This window comes from Eulemur rufifrons, chromosome 25 (genome assembly GCF_041146395.1).
Source record: "Eulemur rufifrons isolate Redbay chromosome 25, OSU_ERuf_1, whole genome shotgun sequence".
In the NCBI taxonomy this organism is placed as follows: domain Eukaryota; kingdom Metazoa; phylum Chordata; class Mammalia; order Primates; family Lemuridae; genus Eulemur; species Eulemur rufifrons.
The window spans coordinates 18,585,906-18,613,576 of record NC_091007.1 but is presented as its reverse complement, the minus strand read 5'-3'; the positions used below and the strand labels follow the sequence as shown (position 1 = coordinate 18,613,576).

Below are 27,671 nucleotides of genomic sequence, written 5' to 3'. Positions count from 1 at the left end.
ACCCAGGAGTCTGAGGTTGCTGTAAGCTAGGCTGACGCCACGGCACTCTAGCTAGGGCAAAAGAGTGAGACTCTGTCTCAAAAAAAAAAAAATAAATAAATTTTAAAAAAAAGTGAAAATCAGTGGAAACCTTGGGAAAAATAATTTTGGAGGAGTGGTTAGAGTGAAAATTACTGGAGTGAATTCATGATTGAATGGAAAGGAAATTTGAGTCCATGATTATAGAAAGTTATTTCATGGATATCATACCTAAGTGGCATGATAGTGGATCATCTAATTTTCTTCTTGTTTAGCTATATTTTCCAATCCTTATATAATGATTATATAGTATATTTTAACACTTGAAAGGTTTTCTAAATTATATATATATATGATATTTTTTTAAATGCCAGACTAAGGTATAAAATGTTAAATTCATAAAATTATGCAACTAAAAGACCCCTTGAACATTTCTGTGTTGTATAAACTGATTATCATTTTGCTCATGCTTATCAATAAAGACTAAAAGTTTCAAGGGCAGTATTTCTTGCTTGATAAAAATCATCTAACTCTAGGATTTATATACTCATCAAATACACAAAGTAATCATATTCAGTTACTGGTCTATAAATGGAATAAAAGGGGAGAAATGTAGAAAAGAATCTTACTTTGTAAACTGATTTTTTGTAAATTATGTAATATGAAGCCACTGTTGTAAAACATGCTGTGGTGCATATTTAAATACACTATCTTTTAACAGGAAGGATGTTGACATGCATGCAGGGTACCTTTAAAAAGCAGATTCACTGCATTGGCAGCACCTTGGTTTTAGTACAGGGGTCAGCAAATTAGTGCTTGTGGGCCAAATCCATAAGCCTGTTTGAATGAGCAAAGTTTTATCGGAACACAGCCATGCCCATTCACTTATCTATGATAGATTTTAGACTACAACAAAGACCTTATGGTCCACAAAGCCTAAAATATTTACTATCTGGCTCTTTACAGAAAAAGTTGGCCAACTCCTGATTTAGTAGATCAAAGATCTTTTCATGTATTTTCAATAAGTTTTACCCGATATACTATAGTATTTCTATGGAATATGGATCCCCATGTACAATTCATTGGCAAGATTCAAATTAATTTGAGGGTTCAATACGTAAGCACTCAAGCACTGAGAATAAAAACCAAAAATTTAATAACTAGCAATTTTGTTGCTAACAAGGTAGAGTGCCATAGATATTACAAGGATTCTAACACAATTTGCTTAAGATGTGTCATCAAACTAAATGCTTTAAATATAGTTTGTGAAATAATCAGTACACTACAGATCTAACCTTATTTTTTAAGTGGTTGCATGTTATGGGTATGACAATTTAAATATTTTCTTATTCATAGGTATTTCCTTTTTGATATGGCAATGCTATAATAAATATTCTTAACATATATATGTAACGTCATATTTATATAAATATCCTTTACATATATTATGCATCCTTAACATAATGTTATATATATTACACATATATAGGCCTATTATATGTTATATATAATATATAATCAATGTCCTTAACGTGTGTTTATACAAGTCATGTTTTCCGTAGGATCTTGTCCTAGAAGTGAAGCTGTTAGGTTAAAATCATAATAAATTTGAAATTTTGATACATGCTACTAAATGACTCTTCAATTAAGGATTTACCAGTTTCATTTACCAACATTGTATGAGAATGCCTTTTCCCTTCCATTTGCCAACACCGGTTGTTCTTTTTGTAGTAAAATATCAGTATGATTGGAAAAAATGATCTCTCATTGTTAATTTGCATTTTTCTGATTACCAAGCAAGGTGAATATCCCTAGTGAAAGTATAAAATTTGTTAATCATGAATATTAGCCCAAATTAGAATTAGTTTTATGCTACAATAAAAATTATCTATTAAATATTGCTATTGTCTTACCTGTCACACTTTTCCTTTTCCTTCCTAGTAAATTGCTGATTATCAGTTTTTCCACTCTTATTTTGTTGAATGAATCCACCACCATCACCAGCAGCAGCACCATCATATAGGTTTTCTGATACTTCCATTTCCTTACTTTTGTGCTTCTTCCTTTCTTCTTCAACCTTTAATGGAAGTTTGATACTAAGGATAATTGTTATTACTTTATTCAACAGAACTTTTTTCTTTTCGTTGAATTTACCACTTGATTTCATTTAATTGTCACAATTTTAGTCACTAAAAACATTTTGTGCCTACTTTAATTTTATCCCTATACATAATCATATATAGTTATATAATGATTATAATTTTAACATTGAAATTTTCATAAATTCTGCTTCATTTCTATTTGAGTGAATGAAACAGAATTTTCCAAAATTTCAAAAAGGACTCTTGTCAATATTATGCTTTTATTCACACCTACTCTTCAATATCTAATTTTAAGTTTCACTCCATTGGCAGAAACAGAGAAATACAATGACACAAAACATGTCATCTTCTGCCTTTACCACCTGGATTCTACTTTCAACAGCCGGATTTAGGGGATGTGACACTGTGGGGCTTCCCCTTTCTGCACTAAGTTATTCTTTTCCGTACTGCCTTCTATCTTTCTTCATTTGGATCTTGGGATATCAAAAAAAGAAGGTGCTCACTGAAATATAAGAACTAAAGCTTGCCACAACACAAGAAGCAAAGTGAAGCTGCTGAGTTGCTAGTGTGGAATTCTGGAAAATGAGATGCTTCCCAAATTTCCCATTCAGTAGCCATAATATAGCTAGAGGATATGCATTATAATTATCCACTTTAGCCCTGTTATCTACCGATAATGGGAGTAAAATCAAGAAAGATTAAACTATCATCCAAAGCTTCTGAAGTAGCATTACCTAGCATTTATGGTACAAAAAGAGATGATACAATTCCATAATGCTGAACCAGATAAATTACCAGATAAGTTCATCAAATTAATCAGATAAATTAAAACTGTGACTCTGGCAAAGCCATTGAACATGTTAGCAGTGGGATGGGAGGCCTCATCTGCTTTTATTTTTTAAATTTTTTATTTTTAATTATTCTGGGTACATAATAGTTGTATATATTTATGGGGTACATGTGATGTTTTGACACTGGCATACAATATTAATTAATTAAATCAGGGTAACTGAGGTATCCATCAACTCAGGCCTTTATCATTTCTTTGTGTTAGGAACATTCCAATTCCATTCTTTGAGTTATTTTAAAGTACACCCTAACTTATTGCTGATTATACTCACTTTGTTGTGTTCATCTATCCAACTGTATCTTTGCACCCATTCGCCATCTCCACTTTTTCCACCCCCTCCCTGCTATCCTTTTAAAGAAGAATACCTCTAGATTTTTGTCTATCTTTAAAACTCAATGTACAGAACTCAGCTTTTTTGGAGTCAAATACTAAAATTTCGACTAAGGATTTATACTATTTATATGATAAAATCATGCATGCCAAAACGTACCCTACTTTATTAAACAACATAATGTAAAGGTCTTATTCAACAGAAACATTTGAGAGTGGTGATTTTAAAAAAATATGTGGTTTTTTTTTTTTAATTTTTGGATATAGGGTCACTCTGTCACTGAGGCTTGGAGTAGAGTGGCATGATCATGGCTCACTCTAGCCTCAGATTCCTGGGCTCAGGCAACCCTGCAGCCTCAGCCTCCCCAGAAGCTGGGACTGTGTGTGCATATCACCACGTCTGGCTAATTTTGGTTTTTTGTTTTTTTTTTTTTAATCTTTTGTGGAGACAGGGTCCCTGTTTTGCCCATGCTAGTCTCAAACTCCTGGCCTCAAGTAATCCTCCTGCCTGGGCCTTCCAAAGTGATGGGATTGTAGGGTAAGCCAATATGCCCGGCCAGATTTTCATTTTTATTTTTATTTTTTGAGACAACAGTCTTGCTCTGTTGCCCGGGCTACAGTGCCATGGCATCAGCCTAGCTCACGGCAACCTCAAACTCCTGGGCTCCAGTGATCCTCCTCCTGCCTCAGCCTCCCAAGTAGCTGGGACTATAGGTGTGTGCCACCACGCCCAGCTAATTTTTTCTATTGTCATTGCCCAGCTAATTTTTTTTCTATCTTTTTAGTAGAGACAGGGTCTTGCTCTTGCTGAGGCTGGTCTCAAACTCCTGACCTCAAGTGATCCTCCTGCCTCGGCCTCCCAGAGTGCTGGGATTATAGGCATGAGCCACCATGCCCAGCCCAGAGTTTTATTTTTACAAAAAGGAAATATAGAATTGATTAAAAAGAACACTACATTAAAAAATATATGTGTTTGTTGTCAAAAATATTTAAGGTACCATGGTAGAACCATAAGTTCTAACAGTTTGAGATAAACTTGCACACATAAAAGCACAATAAAGAGGTTCCTTTAGCTGAGAATATTTGTTGCAAATCTCAAAGCTAGATATAGTTTTATATCTCTTCTCAGTCACTGCTTGCTTCCCACTGTATTCCCATTTTATTGTTTAATAAATGAAATTTATTTTTAGGTAAATAAGGGAAGAAAACCCCTAGAGCTTATTACCCTTTTTTTTAGCAATTATGTTTATGCTTAACCTGGTTCAGAAGGTCACATGGTATATGGCTAGTTTCCCAGCTCATATGCCACTTGAAAGACTGATAGAAAGACTTAGGTTGATTAAGGAACAAAGATTCTGAGAATGTTTTCCTGAACTCCTATCATTTAGGCAGCAGAAATAATCTACTTCCACATACAATTACATATTTAGATAACCCATTTTACACAAGAGCTTCTCATAAGTAGAACATCAGACTGGGTCAGAAAATTGATAAAGAGAAAAAACAGAGAGTAGCAGCAAGTAAACCTCTACCTCTTTTTGAAGTTGAAATTTTTCTTTCTCCAAAGCCAGGAACTCTACTTTTAACATGCCTATCTCATTCTTAAACCTTTGCATATCTTGCTGTAATTCTTCTTTTAGATACACTTTTGATGTTCTGTTGCTATGTGGTGGGGAAGAACTCACATTCTCTAACTCAGGTTCCATGCTTTTACAGTTATTAGCACTGCAATTATCATACAATGACTTCTGGAACAAGTCCTGTATTGGTTTTGTTTTCTCAAAAGTGTCTGTAACAACAGAAATGCTGTGCCTTTTTTTTTTATTCAAATGCTTCATTTCTTTAAAGGGGGTAAGCCATAAATCTAAAGAGTTCTTCGGATCACTAGACTGAGGTGTATGTCCGATGTCTAATTTCCAATTAGTGGTATTTTGGTTCATACTTTCTGTCATTTGCATTTCAAATTCTTGGTCTTGTTTCATTTCAACTGTAACTTTTTTTGGGTTCCTTACATTTTTAGTTTCTGTGTCATTACAAAAATTCTCCTCATTTGTGTTAAAAACATGTTCAGTGTTTGGTTTGTTATTATTTTCACTGTCTAATTTATTGTCGTTTAAATAAAGCTTAGAAGATGACTGGCAAGAGTGTTCCGGGGACCCAGAGTATGAAGGTGATGGAAAGCCATTTCTCAGACTATGCTCTTTTTGTTCAAGACATGCCTGAAATACCACAGAGATCGTAGTATCTTTTTCCTCACAATCGAGCTTATTATTTGTCAAGTTAGAGGGAATTTCCTTTAAGTTTGCACCTCCTTTAGTGTTATCATGCAGTGGCTCTTCCTCAGGAGAAGCGGGAATTTTGTATTTTTCACTAATTTCACCACACTTTGGCTTTAACGCATTTGTGCTGAGTTTCAATTTATTTTTCCACTCTAATTTTCCTTGTTTGATCCACATTTCCTCATCGTTTTGCACACAGAGAAGTCTTGAATATACAGATATATTCTCTCTACCACAATCCTTGTCCATTTCTGGTTCTTGAGACTTTTTTTGCAGATGTAAATGTGGAAGATTAATTTGCTTGTTTTGTTTCTCAGATGTCTTTTCTGTCAGGGTGCATGTTTTTAAAGTAACTTTATCCTTAAGTAATCAAGTATGGGCAAAGAAAAATTAGAAAATAATTAAAAATTAACTGTTAAACTTCTTAATCTATGTTTAGCTACTCCCAACTCCCTGGATTATAACTACGAAGTGAAAAACAATTTGCCTTATCCTAAAATATGAGGAAAACATAAAGCAGCAAACTTAACTTTGTCATTTTTTGTTTGGACTAAACTTAATTCATTATGTATTAAATCTACCCAAACTCAATTAGCAGATGATCTGTAGTATTACAGAGGTCCTCCTTTAAAAAGATTTTACCTCACCAAACCTTAAATAGTGAGCTGCTACAGTGTATTTCAGTACTGTCTCTAAAGATTACTAACTGGAGAGCAGGCAAACTTTATATTATTAGGAGAAAAAAAACAACACCAATCAGAAAGAAAAGAAAATTCTTAAATTTTAATTCAAATTATATACCATAATATGATAATGTTATATATCTGTACAGATTACCCGCTTATGTCCAATTCTAATACTCTAATGTCCAATAATGATAGTGGATAAAATAATTTTAATAATATTTACTGATTTCCTACATTGAAATAAGTTAGAAAGTTATTGTTTGTACCCTAACACCAAAGGTCCCATTCTGCAAGGTATGATTCTCTTAACAGGCAGTTGGATTTTTATGACCCCATTTTGTCCCTGAATGTAGTCAATTAGAGACCACAAGGTAGAATATATCTTTAGCCTTGGCATTAGTGACCAGCAATATAAAACTGCAAATTTTGAACCACTGGGGATGATAACTCCTTTAACATGAATCGAACTCAGTAGCCATCACAGTGAAATTGTTCATAATTTCTATTGCTCAGTAATATGATTCAATATGTAATGTTACCTTCTTTATCATGTAAGGAGATCATAAAAATGGAAGATCAAACAATATTCAGGAATTTTTTTGCCTCAACTCCAAGGGTAAAGATTAGCTATAAATTACTATGGATTCTAAGAATATTTTAATCTTTATAACTAGTTAAAATATTTTTTTAAATAATAAATTATAATCTAGTGATTCCAAAAGGTTAGTTAGTTGGAAAGGTCATTTCATTTGGATTCTGCTACATTCTTAATGTAAAGCAAACAAAACTAAACCAGAAATTTAAATTTAAATATTTTCATACCCATGGCTGGTTATTTTCCCTTCCTTCAAGACTTTCTTGCTCTTCCTCTGATGTCACTTCTAAGTCATGTTCTGCTGACAAATCCATATTTTGAGTTAAAACGAATGACTTAGAACAGTTAGATAAAAGCTATAATTTTAAAAAAAAAATTAACATTCATTTTTATTTTATAAATTGAGAATTTAAATGAAGCTTAATCTTTAGTGGAATATTTCCTTCTTTAAAAAATACTTCTAATTATCCAAAACTTCAACAAGCCACTTGGGGAGACACTAGATGTCACCATGTCCCAGGCATACAAACATCTCAAAGACTCACTCACAAATTCATCCATCCAACATAAATAAACAAAACCACCAGAAACAAAATTTTAAAATATAGTAGAAACATATAAAGTAATACTGTACACTGTTCTCTACTTCTTAATAGTACCTTTTTAACAACAGGCTGTGTTGCTTGCTATTAATGGTTTGCAAAATTACTGTTACTGTTTACACCTTTATCAGTGTACATCCTACTCCTTATTTCTGAAATGTTTTTCTTTACTATTCTGACAATTTCTTTTCATCTTTTAAGACTCAGACTGCTATGTGAAGTCTTTCCTGATTCTGGCTCTTTCCCCAGATAAACAGGCATCTCCTTCCTGGGGGCCGTTTCAGCGCTTTATCAATTTTTCGATTGTACCTCTTCCCCCTAAACTGTAAATTAGTGTTTCTTTACATCTCTATCCCCTCTGCTCCTAGATTGTAGGGGACAATCTTTGAAATAATCTTTGTACAGTCTTCATTATTTATTGAGTTTCTGCTAAGAGCTAGGCACTGGGATTGAAAGAATACAAAAGAAGGTGTCAGGAATGGATGTTCTAGAGATAATGCCTGAGCTGACACTTAAGGAGTGAGGTTAGCCAGATTAAAAGGGGCAGAGGGCAGGAAAGCAAGGCACCAGCAAGAGAGGGAGAGAAGCATGAAATGCTATCTGCATTTGTCTAAAGTATAGGGATTGGTGAGGAGAGCATCACCAGTAGCTCAGTAATGCCAGAGAAAAGGGCAGACAGGCAGGGGCAAAAGCCAAAGCTAGAGAGTTGGGCAAAAGTCAGATTATGAAAGCCTGACATGTTTTTTTTTCTTTTTCTTTTTTTGAGACAGAGTCTCACTCTGTTGCCCAGGCTAGAGTGAGTGCCGTGGCATCAGCCTAGCTCACAGCAACCTCAAACTCCTGAGCTCAAGCGATCCTCCTGCCTCAGCCTCCCGAGTAGCTGGGACTACAGGCATGTGCCACTATGCCCGGCTAATATTTTATATATATATTTTTAGCTATCCATATAATTTCTTTCTATTTTTAGTAGAGATGGGGTCTCGCTCTTGCTCAGGCTGGTTTCAAACTCCTGAAATCAAACAATCCGCCCACCTCGGCCTCCCAGAGTGCTAGGATTATAGGCGTGAGCCACTGCGCCCGGCCTAAGCCTGACATGTTTTAAGATGCTTGGATGTTACTGTTTTAAAGTGTGGTTCATGGTCCTACTTGCACTGGAGATAGACCACTCTAAATGCTGTGGGAGGGATCAATTTCAGGGGAATATGAATAAATGGAGAGAGATGAATTAGAAAGCAATATCACAAAATAAAGATGATGCAGGCCTGAACTGAGGGAATGTTTCCAGAAATATTTAGGATATAAAATATCAGTGGTCAGTACATAATGAATTTTTATTAAATGAATAAATGTACAAATCTGGTTCTCTGGAGAACTAGACTGTGCTCATTACTTTAAAGATGGTAACAAATGAGAAGTAAAATGATCTCCATGAACTATTTAAGTTTTTCATGTTTACTTTGTAGTTCTGTTTCATGTCTTCCTTTGTTGAGGGAACTCATTTAGGTGTTTTGTTTTAAAAGTCCTGCTTTATAGATCTACTAAGCTCATGAATAAATAACAGCAAACAAGTCACTGATTGTGATACAGATGGATATTTATCATGAACTTTCAAATTCCCAGATCTTTGACAAGTCTTATTACTGAGGGTCAAACTAGTAGAATCCCAATCTGAAAAATCTGAAAATAAAGTTTTCATTTCTTAGAATATAAATAAAAATTTGATAAACTTGCATAAATCCCTTCTTCATAGCAACAGTCCCATGTTCTCCTTTTCCCCACAAACATACTACATCCTAGACTTGCCATTCACTCAGCTAAGTTTAATTAACTACTGATTGTCTCAATTTTTTCCGTTTTTATTTTTTAGTACTAATTACTTGGATTTGCTCAGAATCTCCATATTTCGTTTTTCATAGAGCTTTGTTTATTAAAATTAAAATTCTTCAGGGAAGAATTTTTCTTATTAACAATATTTATGTCTAACCATTTTAAGTTTGAATATGCTTGAGAGTATTATATGTGTATGTGCTCTAGAGACATGGGCTTTAAAAAAATTTTAATGACCATACTTTAAATAAAAGACTAATTACAATGAGATGGTCTTTCCTCAATGCACCTATATGTTTAGAATTTACTTTTTAAGCCTTGGATAAATATCAGAAATTTATATGAAAAATGATACACTTAAAAGTGACCTAATTGTTCCCATGTAAAAATAGGATAAGTCTAGTCCACACTAGATTCAAAGAGTACAGAGAGTGCCATGAGACAGGAAATGAATATATGATTAAAATATTTTCCTTTTTTCTTTATAAACAAAATTGCCAGATTTAAACTTTTTAAGACAAGTGAAAGGAAAAAGCAAAAACACAGAAGTGAAACTTTAAAGGCCATTTCATTATCAAGGGCTCATTTATCATTTGACGTCCATGAACTATATACATGGTTTAAAATGGTGGTTGCTGTGATCTGAGAATCCCTGAAGTTCAAGATCCTTTCAGGGGATCCAAGAGATCAAACAATACAAAATGTTATTTTCCATTTTCACTGTCATTCTAAGTGTACAGTGGAGTTTTTCAGAGACATGATGTGTCATGATGTCATAGCTCTAATGGTTACTGGGTCATAGAGCTAATGGCTATTGGAATGTATGGCTATCCATGCTTATATTTTAAATTTTTCAGTTTTAATTTCCAATATAGTAAATATCAATAGGTACAACCCAGTTAAACAAAAGCTCTTTGGAATCTGCAATCATTTTTTTTTATTTATTTTTTATCAGCATGAAGAGAGTTTAATTAAATGTGGTACAGTCATATAATGGAATACTCTAAAAAAACTTAAACAAGAGCTACTTGTGTCAATATGGATAAATCTCAAAAATATAATGCTAAGCAAACAAAAAAGTTACAAAATGATATGTATAGTGTACAACCATTTATATAAAATTTTAGGACGTCAAAACAAATTCTACATTTTAAACAAATTCTACATATTATTTATGACCACACATATATACTAAAATGTTTTAAAAGTGCTTGGGAATGATAAATACCTAATTCAGGGTGTTGGTTACCTGTACGCAATAATTTTTAATAGTATAAAAGGACCTTAAGGCCAACAGTTTCAGAATCGCTGTTTTAAAAGACTGTGTCCACCAAATAGTCATTAAGGAATGATTAATTACTTTCTACATTTTTAATAATCAAAGATACCACACGCCCATGTTTGCACGAGCAAGCGAGAGCGCGCGCGCGCGCGCACACACACACACACACACACACACACACAGAGTCTGCTAATCAGAACATGTGACTGGCTTAATATCATCAGTATAACAACACTAAGATGAAATAATTAAAGTTAAACCACAATTGACATATTAGCTAGTAAAGCTTCCCTCTACGTAACGATCAGAATGCCAATAAGCATTTGAAACGTTGGAAAAATTACAGAATCTCATAACTCAGCTCAGTGAATCCCTAACAAGAAAAGAGATTCCAAACGGGGAACCTTAGGGTGTCAGAACATACCAACAGAAGCATCTGACTTAAAGCTTACATTTTTAAATTCTCTTTATCTTATGCTTATTAAGTATCCTTCTTTCAAACATGGATACCAAAAATAACATCTTCATTATTTATGTCAAATCCTTCCATTGACTTTGGAAAAAAACATTGATTAAAGAAAACAGGCCGGGCGCGGTGGCTCACGCCTGTAATCCTAGCACTCTGGGAGGCCGAGGCAGGTGGATCGCTCAAGGTCAGGAGTTCGAGACCAGCCTGAGCAAGAGCGAGACCCCGTCTCTACTAAAAATAGAAAGACATTATATGGACAACTAAAAATATATATATAGAAAAATTAGCTGGGCATAGTGGCGCATGCCTGTAGTCCCAGCTACTCGGGAGGCTGAGGCAGGAGGATCGCTTGAGCCCAGGAGTTTGAGGTTGCTGTGAGCTAGGCTGACGCCACGGCACTCACTCTAGCCTGGGCAACAAAGTGAGACTCTGTCTCAAAAAAAATAAATAAATAAATAAAAAATAAAAAAAAAAAAAAAAAAGAAAGAAAACAAATTAGGAATAAGAAGACTGTGAGCATTTCAAATATTTTAATGTGCTTCTTTCCAGAGTTAAATTTGTATTGCAATATTTACCTGATCCATAGGTGTGTTTCTCCTTCATTCCCACTGCTTTGTTCGGAACACAATCTTTCATTTCAATGGTAGGCTGAATGGGTTTTGAAAGAAAATGATTAATAAATAACGTATATTTTATACAATATGTAGTTAATAATTCAAGATAAAAATATAAAAGTTATTACCTTCAAGTGAGGATATTTCTTAGGAGACTCTAAAAAGTAAAAGGGACATATAATCAATTATATGTAAATATAACAAAGCCAACCACACATTCATGCATAGTTAGTATCGATGTCAATCCTCATGCTTGGCTTTGAAAATCATTACTTTAGGTTTTGGGGTGGTTTTTTGTTTTTTTGGTTAGAACAGCAACATGACAGAAATATAGGGAAGAAAAAATAGGAATACAGGTTTAATAAAACATGCAGTTAGGATTTTAAAAGTGAGACTATGTTTCAAATGACTGTAACTAAATAGAAAAGTGCACATCATATACCAATGTGAACATGCTGATTGATGAGAAAAGTGATTTTTAATCAAAGGAGCAAATCATGATCCTGAGAGGATAAATATCAAAGCTGATGGCAGAATGCTACAGACTATCTTTAATGAAACACATCAGAATCATCTGTACCATTATACTATGAGTACTTATCATGTTCTTCAATTTGTCCTATAATTTAGGAAATACACAGTTGTGAGGACAGTTCAGTTGAATGTATAATTCATTTCTCATCAGAGAAAGTATTCTGAATTGATCAGCTTGGATATATACTTGCAGAATAATAGTTAATAAAAATATTCATTTTCTTCCATACCCATGTGGGCTACTGGTATGTCTACATTTCTTGTATCCTCTAGTTTAGCCATCTTAAAGTTTCTTGATCCACTCATGCAAGAAGGTATATAAAACACATCTAAGAAATAATATATAAGTTTTTGACATTGAAATATTTATCAAAAAGGAAAACATTGAATTCTCCAAAATTATTAGATATAACATTTTATGCTTCAAAATCAGTGCAATATTTATTGAAAAGAACAATTTTAGTATTCAATGAATGACCTCCGTAATTTTTTTGTTTCTAAAATTAGTTTAGTTTGGTATATCACATTAGTCTTGAATGGACTTTTATGAAACAGCTATCTTATCAAAAAATCAGCTGTCTTAAAAACCAACCAATACTTCTATGTCCAGATTAATCTCATTTGATTAACTAATAGCAATACAACATATATCTTTGATACCTGAGAGTTATGGAGAGCAGGTATGTGTCACTGTGGTTTACTCCAATTCTATCAATTCCTCCTGCTTCTACTTATCTCTGAGCAGCAATAATCTAATCCTCTGTGTGAGTGCAAATACACTGAAGCCATCCAAAATGAGTTCTCTCTCAAGTTTCCTCATCATTAACTGCAAAATTAGCTGGCTGACTTCTTCCCTCCTTCCTTCCCCACTCACAATCCCTCTTCCTTTGAAAAAGTAATCTCAAGATCTGTGGTCTTGATTCTTCCCCTTCTACCTCGGTGGGATTATTCCCACCAATTTTTTCCTCTTTATTTAAGCAGTATTATCTTATATCTATAATTTTGATATCTTCATTTTTTTGCTTCTTCCCCTGTGGCTAGAAACATGCTCAGAAAGAAAAGCAAAATAATGCTTTCCCTTGGTCCTGCTAGGTTTGAATTGTTATCCGATGGGTCTTCTTCCAGATTTCTCCACAGGGAAGTCTATACCTTTGCTACTCAGGGTGGTCCAAGGACCAGCATCATCAGCATCACCTAAAAACGTATTAGAAATGCAGCACCCCGTACTTGCTGGATCACGCTATGCATTGTTAACAAGGTCTCCAGCCGATTTAGTAACATTTGAGAAGCTCTGGTCTATACTGAGTGTACTTCCACACTACCATACCCGAACTTACCCTTTTGGAATCTAGCCTGAATTTCCTCCCTATCATATCCCCAAATTGAAACTGCATTACAGATCATAAAGTTTCTAATGGACTTTTTATCAGGCTAGAGCTTCCCTGATCTCTCCATAACCAACCCTACTCTCTTCTTTCCAATTCCCTTATTTTGGCATATATGATACTATCCTATGAAGTAACATCATTTTATATGACATTAAATTACAGCCGTCTATGGCTGACCATATATGCTTATATTCCTCTGTGGCAGATAGAACACAGCTCTGCATGATCAGGGACCTCGATCCTTAACACCTTTCCGACAGTGAGGAAGACAGGAAGAGTGGGGAAATTTTGCTCTACTTCTCTGACCCATTTTTGGTACTGCAAGCTCACTTGACATTCTTCTCACCTTTCTAACACCCTGGTCTTCCTTTTATTAAGGAGTTATTTTATTTGACCACCCTGCATTATATACACCTGCTTCTTTTCTCTTCATGTCCTCCCTGTACTCTCTGCCTTCCTCATTCTTCATTCCCTTTTACTCCTTTCCTCTTCCTCATTTCCTGACTTTCCTCAGATCTTAGAGCATCTTAAAATAGAACTAATAATTCAGGTCCTTCAGTGGCATTCTCAACTTAATCTTTTGCTGACACCTGATGAGATATACAACTTAACACCATTTCACTTCTCTCTTTTCTTACTATGCATTTAATAGGTGATTTTCTCTGGCTATTAGAATAAATCAGACTAATGTTTTTAAATAAACATTCTATCAAATGACTTCTTACAAATAAAAATACAGTTTTTACCTTCTACTTGTCCATTTACTGTATCTTCTTCTTTTTGATCTGCAGCCCCAGATAAATGATCAACATACTTCTGTGGAAGATTCTCGGAAATACTCTGTTAAAATTAATATCAATAATGACTTCCAATTTGGAAAAATAAAAATAAGTTGCTAAAGACTTCCTAATCACTTTCAAAAATAACCTAAATTTCTTATTTTAAAAGCAATCAGACTTAAAAATAAGAGCAGCATGTACTGAAAACCAAAACACTTTAATAGAGAACTCATACATGCTCTCTAGATCTAGCTTATCTTGTATCTCCATATGGCCATTGACTGTGTAAAGCCAGCAAGGAAGGCCAAAGGAAACGTATTCACAGATAAAATATTAACTTACATGTATATTTCAAAAAAAAAAAAAAGAAAAGAAAAGAAATGAACTACAAAATACCTAACTCACTTTGCATTCACCACCAAGAATGAGAGCATTTTTTAAAAATACAATACACTTACTATAACACAGCAAGCACTAAACATTTAAAACACTTCTAATTATAGAAAAATTTTTAGTGCTAAAATAAGATACTTGGCATGATAAACTTTGGAGTATGATGAGTACAAACAGAACATTGTAGAAGCTGCTTCACATTTAGGTAAACAAAGGTTGGGAAAAATCTAAATATTTTTGATATAATTTTTATCGATAGGAAAAATGGTTGAATAAAATGACAAAGTAGTAAGAAAAACTCTGCTTTATGTTATGTTTAAATAAAACAAGCAAATATTACATATAGTATGCAACTCTTTACCAATTGAGAAATAACTTCAAAAAAGTATAGCAAGGTTGGCAGGGCTCAGTGGCTCACACCTGTAATATACCACCACAGCCAAGGTGGGGGGATCACTTGAGGCCAGGAGTTAGAGACCAGCCTGGGCAACATAGCAAGACTCTCATCTTTACAAAAATAAAAAAATTAGCCTGGCACAGTAGCACACCCTATAGTCCCAGCTGCTCAGGAGGCGGAGGTGGGATGATCTCCCGAGCCCAGGAGTTTTGGGGTTACAGTGAGTCTATGATCCTGCCACTGCACTCCAGAAATGGCAACAGAGTGAAACCCTATCTCCAAAAAAAGTTTTTTAATGAAAAAAATATATATATACATAACAAGCTTTAATAACAATGGAAGAATAAGAACATTTATTTGTGAAGCATCTAAAATGTGCCAGGCACTGATTTGCATATTTTCTTTTCTACACATTATAATAATAAAAGTGATTATGAAGATAGTTACCCCACTTCCTGCTTCCTGGTCATTCTAGGATGTTAAGAATAAAATGATGACTAGATGTGATCCATTGTTCTCTCTGTCCAGAATGTTCTCCTCCTAGACTTTCACATGGCTAGTTCCTTCTCATCCTTTAGTTGACAGCTTAAATGTTACACTCAGAAATATCTCCTCTCACTACAGAATTCCACTCCCACTCTCATCCCCATCCGAACTACAATCTTCTTCAATATTCTCTAACCAAACATTCTGTTTTCTTCATATGAAGCACTTATAGTGACTTAGTAGTGTTTGTCGTGTTTTTTTCTGTTCCTCTTGCTATAGCATAAGCCCTCATCTTGTATATTCAGTGTCTAATGGCCTTGCACATAGTCGATATTCAATAACAGACATTTATTCAAGGCCAAAACACTTAAAATCTCATTAGGAAGGTCTCAAGGGCTGAATCACTACATTCCTATAGGATATCTCCAGCAATAGTCTGCTGAACCTTATCATACCCCAAATTAGAAATCCACATGCCCATTCTAATTTCCAACTTTCCCATTCTTTCCTTGACACTACTGCCTTCAGGTTTTAAAAAAGTACATTCAATATTTATTAAGTCACTGAATACCACTGTGATCATTTTGCCTTACATTTGTATATACACTTTATAGCTTACAAAATGTTTTCACATTTCTTACCACAATTGTTTCATTACATATCTAAGAAGTAGGTATTAGTACCATTTTTATGAATGAGGTCACAGACATTTGAATAGGTTAAATAATTTTTTCCAAGATTCCATGGCTAGAAGTGACAGAACCAGGACACTAACATGTCTTCTGACTTCCATTTGGTGCTGGTACCACTATGTGGCAGCTGCTTCTATCTAAGATGTCAGGCCCTTCCCATCTCTTTCCATAGTTGTCACTTTAGGATATATCATCATTATTTTATACTTATGTTACTATAAGCATGGTTGCCACAAAGGTATTCAATTTTTAAAAATGATTTCTACTTACTAAAACACCATTAAACCAAATTGTTGCTATTATTGTCCCACTTATTTACTATTCCCCATGTTTTTCCCTCTCTGGAAATGTTCCTTGCGGATCTACACTGGGCAATCCAAATATGTTAATACTTTCAAGTCCCAGGCATTATCTCTTCTAGTTCCAAGTTATAAGAAAGGACAGTCCAAACTGCTTTCCCTGAATCTCATGAGGAGTTTTACACACCCATATATGCCACAGAATCATACATGTGGCCACAGGTTGACCTGAAATAATTCTTTAGTTTTTAGATAAATTAACTTCAGAACCCAAACCAATTCCTTGTGACTTCTATGCCTTATTTGTTTGTACTATAATATCCTGGTTTCATAAATAAATCCTGCAAAGTATCAGAGTTGTACCATGCAGCAGTTACATTCTTAGCAAATAATTACTTTATTGATTATGGGCCAAAAATGTAAGAAAATAATTCCTATGGGCATATGCAGAGGTGAAAAAGTAAACTCAAAGCATTCCCTTTTATGTTTTAATATCACTCAATGCTTACATTTTAAAATAATAATAACATCAACAATAATACCTCAGAATCCCAAGGTGACTCTATATCTTCTTCTTGTCCTAATCCTAATGCGGACATCATATCTATAAAATGTTATTCACAGATAAATTCATGAGAACATTTATTATTATGCATTTTAAATACATATACAAGTCTATTTCCATTCTTAAATATTTCAGTAAAATAAAAGTGATAGCAAAAAGGAATTCTAGAAGGTTGAAGTAGTTTCAGGAAGAAGGTAGTAGTATGAAGAAAGACAATAAAAGAAAAATATTTAAAAGAAATGGATACTATATTTGAGTCTATACACATTACATTTTTTTCAAGTGACAGTTGTCCAATACATTTTTTTATAATAGCATTTAATCACTGAACAATTTCAGAGATATTCCCTAACTCACCACTTCTATTATTTTTGCGCACTCCATCCAAAGTCAAATTGTCATCTGTTTGCTCTACTGCAGGACTAGCAGTACCAATACCACTTTCTTTTTTTCTGATTGCTGGCTTTATTGTTTCTTCCTATTAAAAACAAAACAAAACATAACTTCAGAAAATGCTGTATTTATTCACTCACTCACCCACTCAATCAATCAGTAGTCAGTAAGACAACAAACATTTATTGTGTCTATCATGTCATACACACTATCCTGGAAGAAGCTGAAAAACTTGAATTGGAAGACAGATTCTGCCCTATATTCAAGTGGGGATAGAGATATACGAAAACAAGTAAGAAGAGAAAAATATAACTCATTAGTTCTACAACCGAACTGAATAAAGTATAGTACACGCACAAAGGAGAGAAGAATCAGATCTAGCTGGAAATCTCAGGAAATGCTGGAAAGGCAGGGCTTCCAAAGACAAAGTGCAGAGCGAGGGTGTGAGAGGTTTCTAGACAGGGCAGCAGGAGGGAAAACATGAGGCATGAAACAACATGGCAAAGGAGGGGCACCAAAGTAATGTGGTAAAACTGCAACACAGTTACAGAGAATGGGATGGAGAAATAAAACAAAGGAATCAGGCCAAACTACAAAAGACGTATGTCATGCTGGAATGTGAACGTCCCCCTTCACATGGTGGGGATCCATGCCATGAGCAGAAGAGCTAGATCATCACACATATTCTTCAGAAAGGTCACCTGGCAGCACTGTAAAGACAGATCAACAGGGGAGGGGACAAAACTAGAAAACAGCATTTCAAAATCACAGGTCAGAAAGTGAATTACGATAATGAAATATAAAAAATGGTAAGCAGGGAGAAAACAGAACCTAGTGAGTGACCAGACTGGTGATCTGAAGGAGGGCTGGAGTGCAGGATTTTTCCTGCTTCAATGTTTCAGTGCCACTGACTAGGATGGGGAAGCCAGATGACAGAATAGATTACAAAGGGTCAGGAAAGAGGAAAGGGTCAAGGACAATGTCTTCAATTTGGGAAATATCAAGTTTGAGGCACCCAGAGGACTTAGAAGACAGATCTGGATAAATACATTTGGAGTAAGAGTAGATGACCTTACTCAGGAAAAGCATATGGTTTTAAGAAGATAAATATTTGTAAAATATACTAAACTGGTAAAATTAAATAATGCAAACCTATAAAGAACTCTGAAATTTTGAAAATGAAAACAAACGGAAGGAAAAAAGTCATGGGATTCAATTTTCAATTATATATTTCAACATTTTTCAAGGATATAAACCATACTTTTGTTAATATATGCAAATAATTATTCTGGAATATTACAGTAAACACATTTTTAAATTGAATGAAAGGATTTAATTCTAAAACAGCAATTCAAGATGCTGCAAGACTCCTTTGTAAAAATTAATCTTAAAAGTTTTAAGCTGTGGAAGATAAGTGCTTATGTGATTATAGAATTATGAGACATTTTTAAGTACTTCTATGATGTAAGAAAGAAATGTAAAACCCTATTTTAAAATTTGCATGGTATTCTTATTCCCCTGTAAATAACATACAATAGCTCTAATTACCTATTAATGCCATATACGATGGTACTTAAAAACTGGAGAAAGGACCTAGTATTAAAAAAATTCAGCTAGGTTTATCTAAGTCGAAGATTTTATTTTTTTATTTTTTTTTTCAAGTTGAATATTTTAAAGTCTTCAAATATATCTATGATTGTCAAGCAGGACCTAATATTTACATCAGGAGAGAAGAAAAAAAAACTAAAAAAATCAAGTCAAGAAGATTCCTGAGTTTTCAAGATTAAAAAATTATGCGCAAGATTGGCAACCATGAATACTAAAGTTAAAAAAGCTTTGTGAGAATAATATAAAATGCCCCCATTGCTGGAGACATTTTTAAAAGAAAAGCTGGCCATGGTGGCATGTATCTATAATCCCAATTACTTAGAAGGGTGAGATGGAAGGACGTCTTGAGCCCAGGAGTTAGAGCCTGCAGTGAGCTATGAATGAACCACTGCGCTCCAGCCTGGGTAACAGAGCAAGACCCCATCTCTTAAAATCATCATCATCATCATCATCTTCCATAGATAATTTTATATACTCTGTTGGCAATCTTTCCTTCTTTATGATTCTATAAAAGATAGTTTATTTTAGGAAAAAAACATAAATTTCAGTTACATTCATTTGATTTGTGCATATGTGTGTCCATTACATACAGATATACCAAAAGATAAATCAGAATATCCCCAGAAATAAATAATTTCTGCATTTATTTAACAGGATTGCAGCTTAAAATTTATTTTGTCATTTAATGTGGATGGACTAAGAATCCTATTTGTATAACCAGAAATTTTAATTTTCACTAATGAAAAGATTAAATAAAATGCTTATTTATTTTCTCTTTTTATTTTGAAAAAGATCTAAACAGCTACTAAGATTATATCAAACAATAAGATGAATTAGTTAAGTATACCAAACATTAAGAAAACTTACATAAGAAACAAGAATCAAAAATTAATAATTCATAATAAACCGGATAAAGCCTAAAACAAATTTCGCTTTGTATTACCTATGAACACAGGTTTTACTGGATTAAATATAAACTATCACTTTACAAAATTTAAAAGCAGTGAGGATTAAATTTTCTTTCCTTGTTTTTTACATTTTTTAACTGATATATAATATTTTCAGGGTACAAGTGATAATTTCATACATTCATATAATCAAATCAGGGTAATTAGGATATCCATCACTTTCTTTTCCTTATGCTAGGAACATTCAAATTATTCTCTTCTGGTTATTTTTAAAGATACAATAGATTAATGTTACCTAAAGTTACCCTTAAATTCTTCATTAAGATCAGCTATAAGTCATTCAGAAAAATCTGGCCATTTTTTTACATGACCTGGCTTTCTTTTCTTAATTTTCATTTAAAATAATTTCTATCATATCTTACAGAGATCCTGCTCTCATTTAACCCCAGTATTTTTGTTGTGTTTTTATAATAATCTCACTCATCTTGGCTCTCTTTTTCAATCTTTATAGTTATCTTGCCCTTCTTAAATAAATTCTTCCCCCTTCATTCCCCTCCTCATCTTCGTATTTGTTAAGCTGTTCTTTTGGGTTACTTTCTAATCCTTTCCTTTCATAATGGCAAATCTAAGCACTGTTTACTCCCATCAACTTTTAATAATATCAACTTTGTACATATCTCTCCTGTTATTACACACATTTTCTGTTATGATCATGAGGACTTACATATCTTTCCAGGATCCTTATCATCATTATGAGGATTAGGAGATGTTATGTGAAAAAAGCATGGGTGAAAAACTCTTTTAAAAAAACAACTTACCTCTGTAAGACCTGGGTTTGCCAGAGACGTGAGGGAAGGTTTAGGGCGAGGGCCAGGTGATGGAAAGGCAGGATGAGCAAAGGCTTCGACTTTGACTGGTCTGGAAGGAAGGCCTTCAACCACATCTTCCTTTGGACTCTCAGAATTCCTGTCCTCAATCAAGATTGTACTTTCTGTCCTCACAGTGCCATACTGTGCTTCCACTACAGTAAAAACACAGTTAAGAGTACATGAAAATATCTGTAATTAAGAATCAATAAATAACACAAGAGAAGGCCATCTTAAAATAGCTTACAATTTTTCCTGGATTGCTGAGAAGCAGTCATTAGCTTTGTTAAACTTGGTTTTGGGACATTCTAGGAAAAAAAAAATAGTTTTAAGAATAACAAGTATCAAATTTGATAAAACAATTATAACATAATATTTACCATTACTATATGATCTAACACAAACAGCACAGGTTTTAGAGTCACTCAGATGTAGATTCAAACTTCAATTCTGCCATTTAGTCACTTACATCTTCTCATGGGGTAAGGATTACGAGAGACAATACAGATATCCCCAAAATGTTACTCCCCTCACCCCTAGTTGATTATTACAGTATAAATTGCTTCTATTTTGTTTGTACAAAACCAAAACACAAATGCTTATATAGATTTAAATCCTTCTAAGAAAGAGGAAAAAAACACAAATAAAGCTTGTGGGGCAATGATCAATGAACAAAAACCACACAGAGCTACTAAATAAAAAGTTGTAACTAAATATGCTGACAATGGAGACAGAGATGGACTGAAAGAATAGACACTGAGGAAATGTGTTTTGCAACGAAAAATAAAGGCTGGGATAAATCACTCTTAAAAAGTGGGGGAAAAAACGAAGAAAAAAAGAGATATAACCAGCCAATCAAGTATTTGCTCAAGCCAAGGAAGAAAAGGAAAAACATTAAGTACCATAAGGTACACGGAGAAATACAAATATAGAGACTTGTTCATAGCATATCCCTAATAATACTGATTGGCCTTTACTTTACAATCAGTTCTCTGTAAATACTTCTAGAATGAAGAGTTTAATTTCATTACTATAAAATAAGTCATTCAAATAGTCAAGCATGGCCATCTACCACTACCTGAAAGCTGCAACATTATTACTACAGTTTAAAGAAAACTGGAAAAGGAAATGTTCCACCAACTTTCTACTTAGAGAAAGAATTGGTAATCAGAATTCTAAAGAGTAATGTATGGCTTAAAAAGATATATTTAGGCCGGGCGCGGTGGCTCACGCCTGTAATCCTAGCACTCTGGGAGGCCGAGGTGGGTGGATCGCTCGAGGTCAGGAGTTCAAGACCAGCCTGAGCAACAGTGAGACCCCATCTCTACTAAAAATAGAAAGAAATTATATGGACAACTAAAATATATATATATACAAAAAATTACCCGGGCATGGTGGCGCATGCCTGTAGTCCCAGCTACTCGGGAGGCTGAGGCAGGAGGATCGCTTGAGCCCAGGAGTTTGAGGTTGCTGTGAGCTAGACTGACGCCATGGCACTCACTCTAGCCCGGGCAACAGAGTGAGACTCTGTCTCAAAAAAAAAAAAAAAAAAGATATATTTAATAGAACATGGGCTGGAGCTAAAAATAATCTACGAAATTTTAATCTGAAATCCTAAGTTTACAGTTGGAGAATACTAGAAAATATACTGGAACCCTCTTTCCTATTTATGACGTATTTCTAATTTATTTCCTCCTTATATGCAGTTCCATATTTTAGAAATGCAATAGATTTAATTAGATATATTATGCATATTAAAATACTTATCACACTTCATTATATAGAAATCATTTGGCTGTTCATTTATTCACATTCAAAAAACATCAAAATGCTTCTTACATACAAAACTTTATTCTAGGTACTCCAGGATACAAACAAATATGTTTCTTAACCTCCAGTAGCTCATAGTAATACTGGAGCTTTAAAATAATTATTTGAACAACTATATACAAACTCTTCAGAAATGTGAAATTTTATAATGTGATACAAGGACATTGAGGGATTATTTTTAAAAATAATACAAAAAATTTCTGAAATTAAAATCTTACCATATGGTTATTAAGAGTATCTACTTCTAGAACTAGCTATTATTTGGGACAAAACATGTATTCTGCAATTAGATGAAAAGTTTTAAATAACTACTTAATGGAATGACATAAAAAGCACCTGTGGAATCTCTTCATAATAATAATTTTGAGAAAGAGAATTTAAATTTCTAAATTTCCACAATTTCTTTTCTATTTTTTTTTTTTTAATTAGAGGTAGGGTCTCACTATGTTGCCCAGGCTGATCTCTAACTCCTGGGGCCAAGCAATCCTTTCACCTCAGTTTCTCCAGGAGCTGGGACTACAGGTATGAGCCACCATGGCTAGCTAAATTTCCACAATTTCTAGTATCATTTCAGTCTAATTACAGAACCAAGGATAGAAACAGAGAAAAAGCTCTCTCCTAAAAACTATACGATACCAAAATTAAAAGTGTCCAAGAAAGAAAAAAACTATATGTTATACACTGCACAGTTTTGGAACAGAAAGGCACCAGGAGATTCCATGATTACTATAATAAGTAATTAGATCCATTAAAGATTTATTTAGGCATAAGTATTATAAAAGTCATGTTAGGATCATTTAAAAGTCACAGTAAGAGAATTTATGCAAGTAAACCTTGACCAAATTTCATTATTTCCTCTGTATTTATATATATATATAGGATATTTTTCTCACGGTGTATTTTCCAGCCCATTCTTTTTTCAGCCCCCACCCTCTCAAAGTATTTACCAATCTTTCATTATCTGCCAAAGTAAAAATGTAAAAAAAAAAAAAATTTTCAACTAGTCATAATTCTGTAAAATGGTTTCCTCCTGCCTCCTTTCCATTACAAACAGAAAACAGTGATAGGTAGACCACTGTCAAATTTAAAAAGTAAATACTATAAAAAACTAGATTCAAACTGAGAAAATTAATTTCACAAGAGACCACTTTACCTTGGTATCAAAATCAAAGTCTTCATCATCTGAGGTAGGCCATGAGTCATCAATACCCGGTTTATCGGAAAGCCTTTAGCACAAAACCATACAACAAAAATGAGCAAGTTCATTTCTTCCAAAAAAAAAAAAAAAATCTGCTGGTTCATATCCAGGTTCCCCCTCCAAAAAACAAACACAAAAACAAAAACAAAATCTGATGAAGGGTCAGCTATCTGTATACTAAACAATTAAACAATGTCTCTTAATATAATCAGAATTTGGCCTACTTTAAAAACTATTCTACAATAGTTATCTATTTCTGTCTCTACCACTCCTAAACTGTGAAATATTCAGTGAAGACTCACCTATAGTTCCATAACCAATAGTGACAGCCAACATACTGTCAAAGCCTGAGAATAACTTGTCTTCAGAAATTGTCTCCCCTAAAAGGTGAACTAAAAATCTAATTAAGGGCTGACATAGCTTTTGTTACCTGCACTGGAACAAACTTGATGACCTGAGGGAGAAAGATACAATGCCCTTTCCCCATTATCTATCTCTGGTTCAAAGACTAATCCGTGTCATTCAAAAATGGCAGTCTTGGTTCTTCAGCATGGAAACCATTTAAGAAGGCCCCCTTGCTTCCCTTTACCCTAAAACAGTACAGGGGGTGCCCTGAAATGTTTGAAAGCTAAATGTACAAAAGTTAAGGAACAAATGTGTAAGTTGTTTTTAGGAATACTCTTCCCAGAAAGATTAAAACATTAAAAATTATAAAATCCAATGATTTTCCCTATATAAGTCCTACCTTATTCAGGTCCACATAAACTAGCAAGCCCTTTAAAAACCTTCAGAGGCACTCAGATACCCAAAGAGACAGACTGTTGGAAAAAAGAGAGTCCTGGTAGTTATAATTCTATTTCTCTAAGTTCTATCTAATCATCTTCCTTTCAATGGGCTCCCACTTCCAGATCCCTCTTCTGTAGGGCTCCATGACAGTCTCCAACCTTTACATCTTCAGCCTATGAAAGCACAGATTCCTGAAAAGATGGGTTCAAATGACTAAGGGTAGGAGCTATCTCCCTGCTCCTGGAAAACAAGCTGAACACAGTCTCAGCCATCTGCCCCCAGCACAGGCACATTACCAACTATCAAGTGAAGCTTCATGACCGATTCTCCAGCCAGTCCTACCCCTGACCAACCCTGTATGTACATGGGCAGGACATCAGTGAACCGGGAAAAGAGGCAGAAGTGAGAGGACACCTGCCCTGGGCCATGTAGTTTGGCAACCTCTAACACTCAAGGGGCTCTAAGTCACCCCTCTGTAAGTTGGGGTGCAAACAGATGATGCCACATCCCTATCTGCTGCAGAGACTCTTCCTGTGGCTCAATTCTTTTAACAAGCTTTCAATAGAAACTTTCAAGTTTGTTGGTTACTTCAATTAAACAAACAAAAAAGCAGCAACCTGTTCAGGACTTCCTTGAACCCCCTCTTTTAATATGCCTTTCTAGATAACTTCCAACATACTAATACTAGGTCCTTCATTCCATGATTTATATTTATCAAATTTGTCATAACACCCCAATATTCTGATCTCTTTTCTAAAAGCCACGTTCCTATCCAACACAGTGTTGCTTCTCATCAAACTTGGCCTTAGCCAGCTAATTCCATTCTTATCCTTCTCCACTGTGTTCACTAGACCTGCCCTCCCATTCTATATTATGTTCTATATGCAGATATTCTGCACTTACAGCAAAATAATTCCTCTCTAGGACTTGCCTGGTCTTACTTATGTAAAATCCATGGTGCTATGGCCACAGCTAAGTATAGTTTAGACTAAAACCTTTGATGGTTTTAAAAAAAAAAGGGGGGGCCAGACACGGTGGCTCACATCTATAATCCTAGCACTTTGGGAGGCTGAGGGGGGAGGACTGCTTGAGGCCTGAAGTTTGAGACCAGCCTGAGCAAAAGCGAGACCCTGTCTCTACCAAAAAATAGAAAAATTAGCTGGGCATGGTGGCACACACCTGTAAGTCCCAGCTACTTGGGAGGCTGAGACAAGAGGATCGCTTGAGCCCAGGAGTTTGAGGTTGCTGTGAGCTATATTGATGCCACTGCACTCTAGCCCAGGCAACAAAGCGAGACCCCATATCAAAAAAAGAAAAAGAAAAAGGTACTAGTTACCGCTGCAATTGCCAAATATATGAGGACAAACTCTTGGACTAACCAGGCTTTCTGAATTGATCTGATTGGGACCTGGGACTTTGATCCCAGTGCTGCACAGGCCTCTAACAATCTATGCTGAGGGGCAAGAGAAAGGATTTTGGAGCCAGGCAAGCTGATGGTCAAATTGTGGGTCAGCTACTTGTTAACTACGGGATCATGGGCCAATTAATCAACCTCTCGAAACCACAATTGCCTAATTAATAAAAAGTAGTATATAACAGCAAAGATACTTTGCAAAGCTGTTGTGATGACTCTATGAGATGATAAATGTTAAGCACAATATGGTGTCTAACCCAGAGAAGAACACTCAACAAATATCGGTTTCTTTCTCTGTATTCCCCTATATAACAAAATTTTTTAAAATCTGTAAAATCCTACCTGCTTAAAGAGTCTTCAGAACTTCCATCCACTATTAAAGAAAAAAGTAAAATACATTTTAAATCAACAATAGAAAAATACTCTAAAACTGTTGTTTTGAAAAGGATACCCCCAAAGAGCTTTTAAAAGTTAATCCAATTTAATTTTTAATAAGCTTACTTGCTAGCATTGATACTCCCTCCTTGAAATTCTCCCCTTTTTAAAAAATTTCTGCAACATCCTTCCTCTGATTCCTCTCCCACTTTTCTCTAGCCACGGCTCAGTCTTCTTCACTAAAACCTTTTCCTCTGGGAAGTGCTGACATTCTCACGGTTGTGTCACTGGCGTTCTTCTCATTCTACATCTTCCCCATCTTGCACAAGCTCATTCAGATCTACGACTTTGCCTAATAATTATAAGATTATTTCATGACTGTATCTACAACCTCAGAGTTCTGTCTCCAGCTAGAAATGCCTGTTATTGGTTACCTACTGAAAATACCCTACATGAATATTCCATTAAACTCCAGTATTAATACATAGAATAAGCTGGTCTTCCCAGTTGACCTGCTGCTCATCTCTGTTTACCTGACAATTTCTTACTCCTTCTTCATGTCCAGTTTAAACACTAGTGTATAACCTGGAAACCTATGAATCATCTGAAATTTTTCTCTGCCCCCTAACTTTTTATATCCAATAATCACTAAATTGTATTAACTGTACCTTTTTTTGGCTTCTGCTTTATATTTCTACTGCCACTGGAAATATAAACATATAAAATGGATACATTTATATTTCTTAGTTAAACATGAGAACTTTATTGATGGCTTTCACAGAGAAAAAAAACCCACCAACTATGAATGTTATGTCTTAAATTAAAAAAATTTTAAGAAAACAAATGAAAAAGGCATGATGCCAAGAAAAAAGAACAGCATTTAAAAATGAGTAAACTGAGCTTCCTGACTTTATTGATTTCACCATGGCTAGGTGAAAACCTGATAATAGACTGATACTAGTCCAAGTTTGCCTACTACAAAAGCCTCCATTGTCTCCCAGTCTCTTTGGGTGGTTACTGTACATCTATTATCTACATAAGAGGAGCCAGAAAAGTACGAGCCACGGGCCAAATCCAGCCTGCCATGTGGTTCTGTAAATAAAGTT

General features: G+C 34.6%; 1 protein-coding gene across 2 annotated transcripts in view; it reads right to left on the bottom strand.

The window, feature by feature from the left end:
• ANKRD26 (ankyrin repeat domain containing 26) overlaps positions 1–27,671 on the bottom strand; it is an 86,476-nt gene that overhangs the window by 41,376 nt on the left and 17,429 nt on the right. For both annotated transcript variants that reach the window (XM_069458924.1, XM_069458925.1), the window contains exons 6-17: positions 26,533–26,563; positions 23,946–24,018; positions 21,210–21,270; positions 20,915–21,117; positions 17,545–17,665; positions 17,165–17,226; positions 14,323–14,416; positions 12,419–12,517; positions 11,783–11,811; positions 11,616–11,688; positions 7,088–7,161; positions 1,932–2,095 (exon numbers count right to left, since the gene is read on the bottom strand). In XM_069458924.1, the coding sequence (XP_069315025.1) occupies positions 1,932–2,095; positions 7,088–7,161; positions 11,616–11,688; positions 11,783–11,811; positions 12,419–12,517; positions 14,323–14,416; positions 17,165–17,226; positions 17,545–17,665; positions 20,915–21,117; positions 21,210–21,270; positions 23,946–24,018; positions 26,533–26,563 (1,084 nt within the window). The remainder of the gene's footprint in view (positions 1–1,931; positions 2,096–7,087; positions 7,162–11,615; positions 11,689–11,782; positions 11,812–12,418; positions 12,518–14,322; positions 14,417–17,164; positions 17,227–17,544; positions 17,666–20,914; positions 21,118–21,209; positions 21,271–23,945; positions 24,019–26,532; positions 26,564–27,671) is intronic.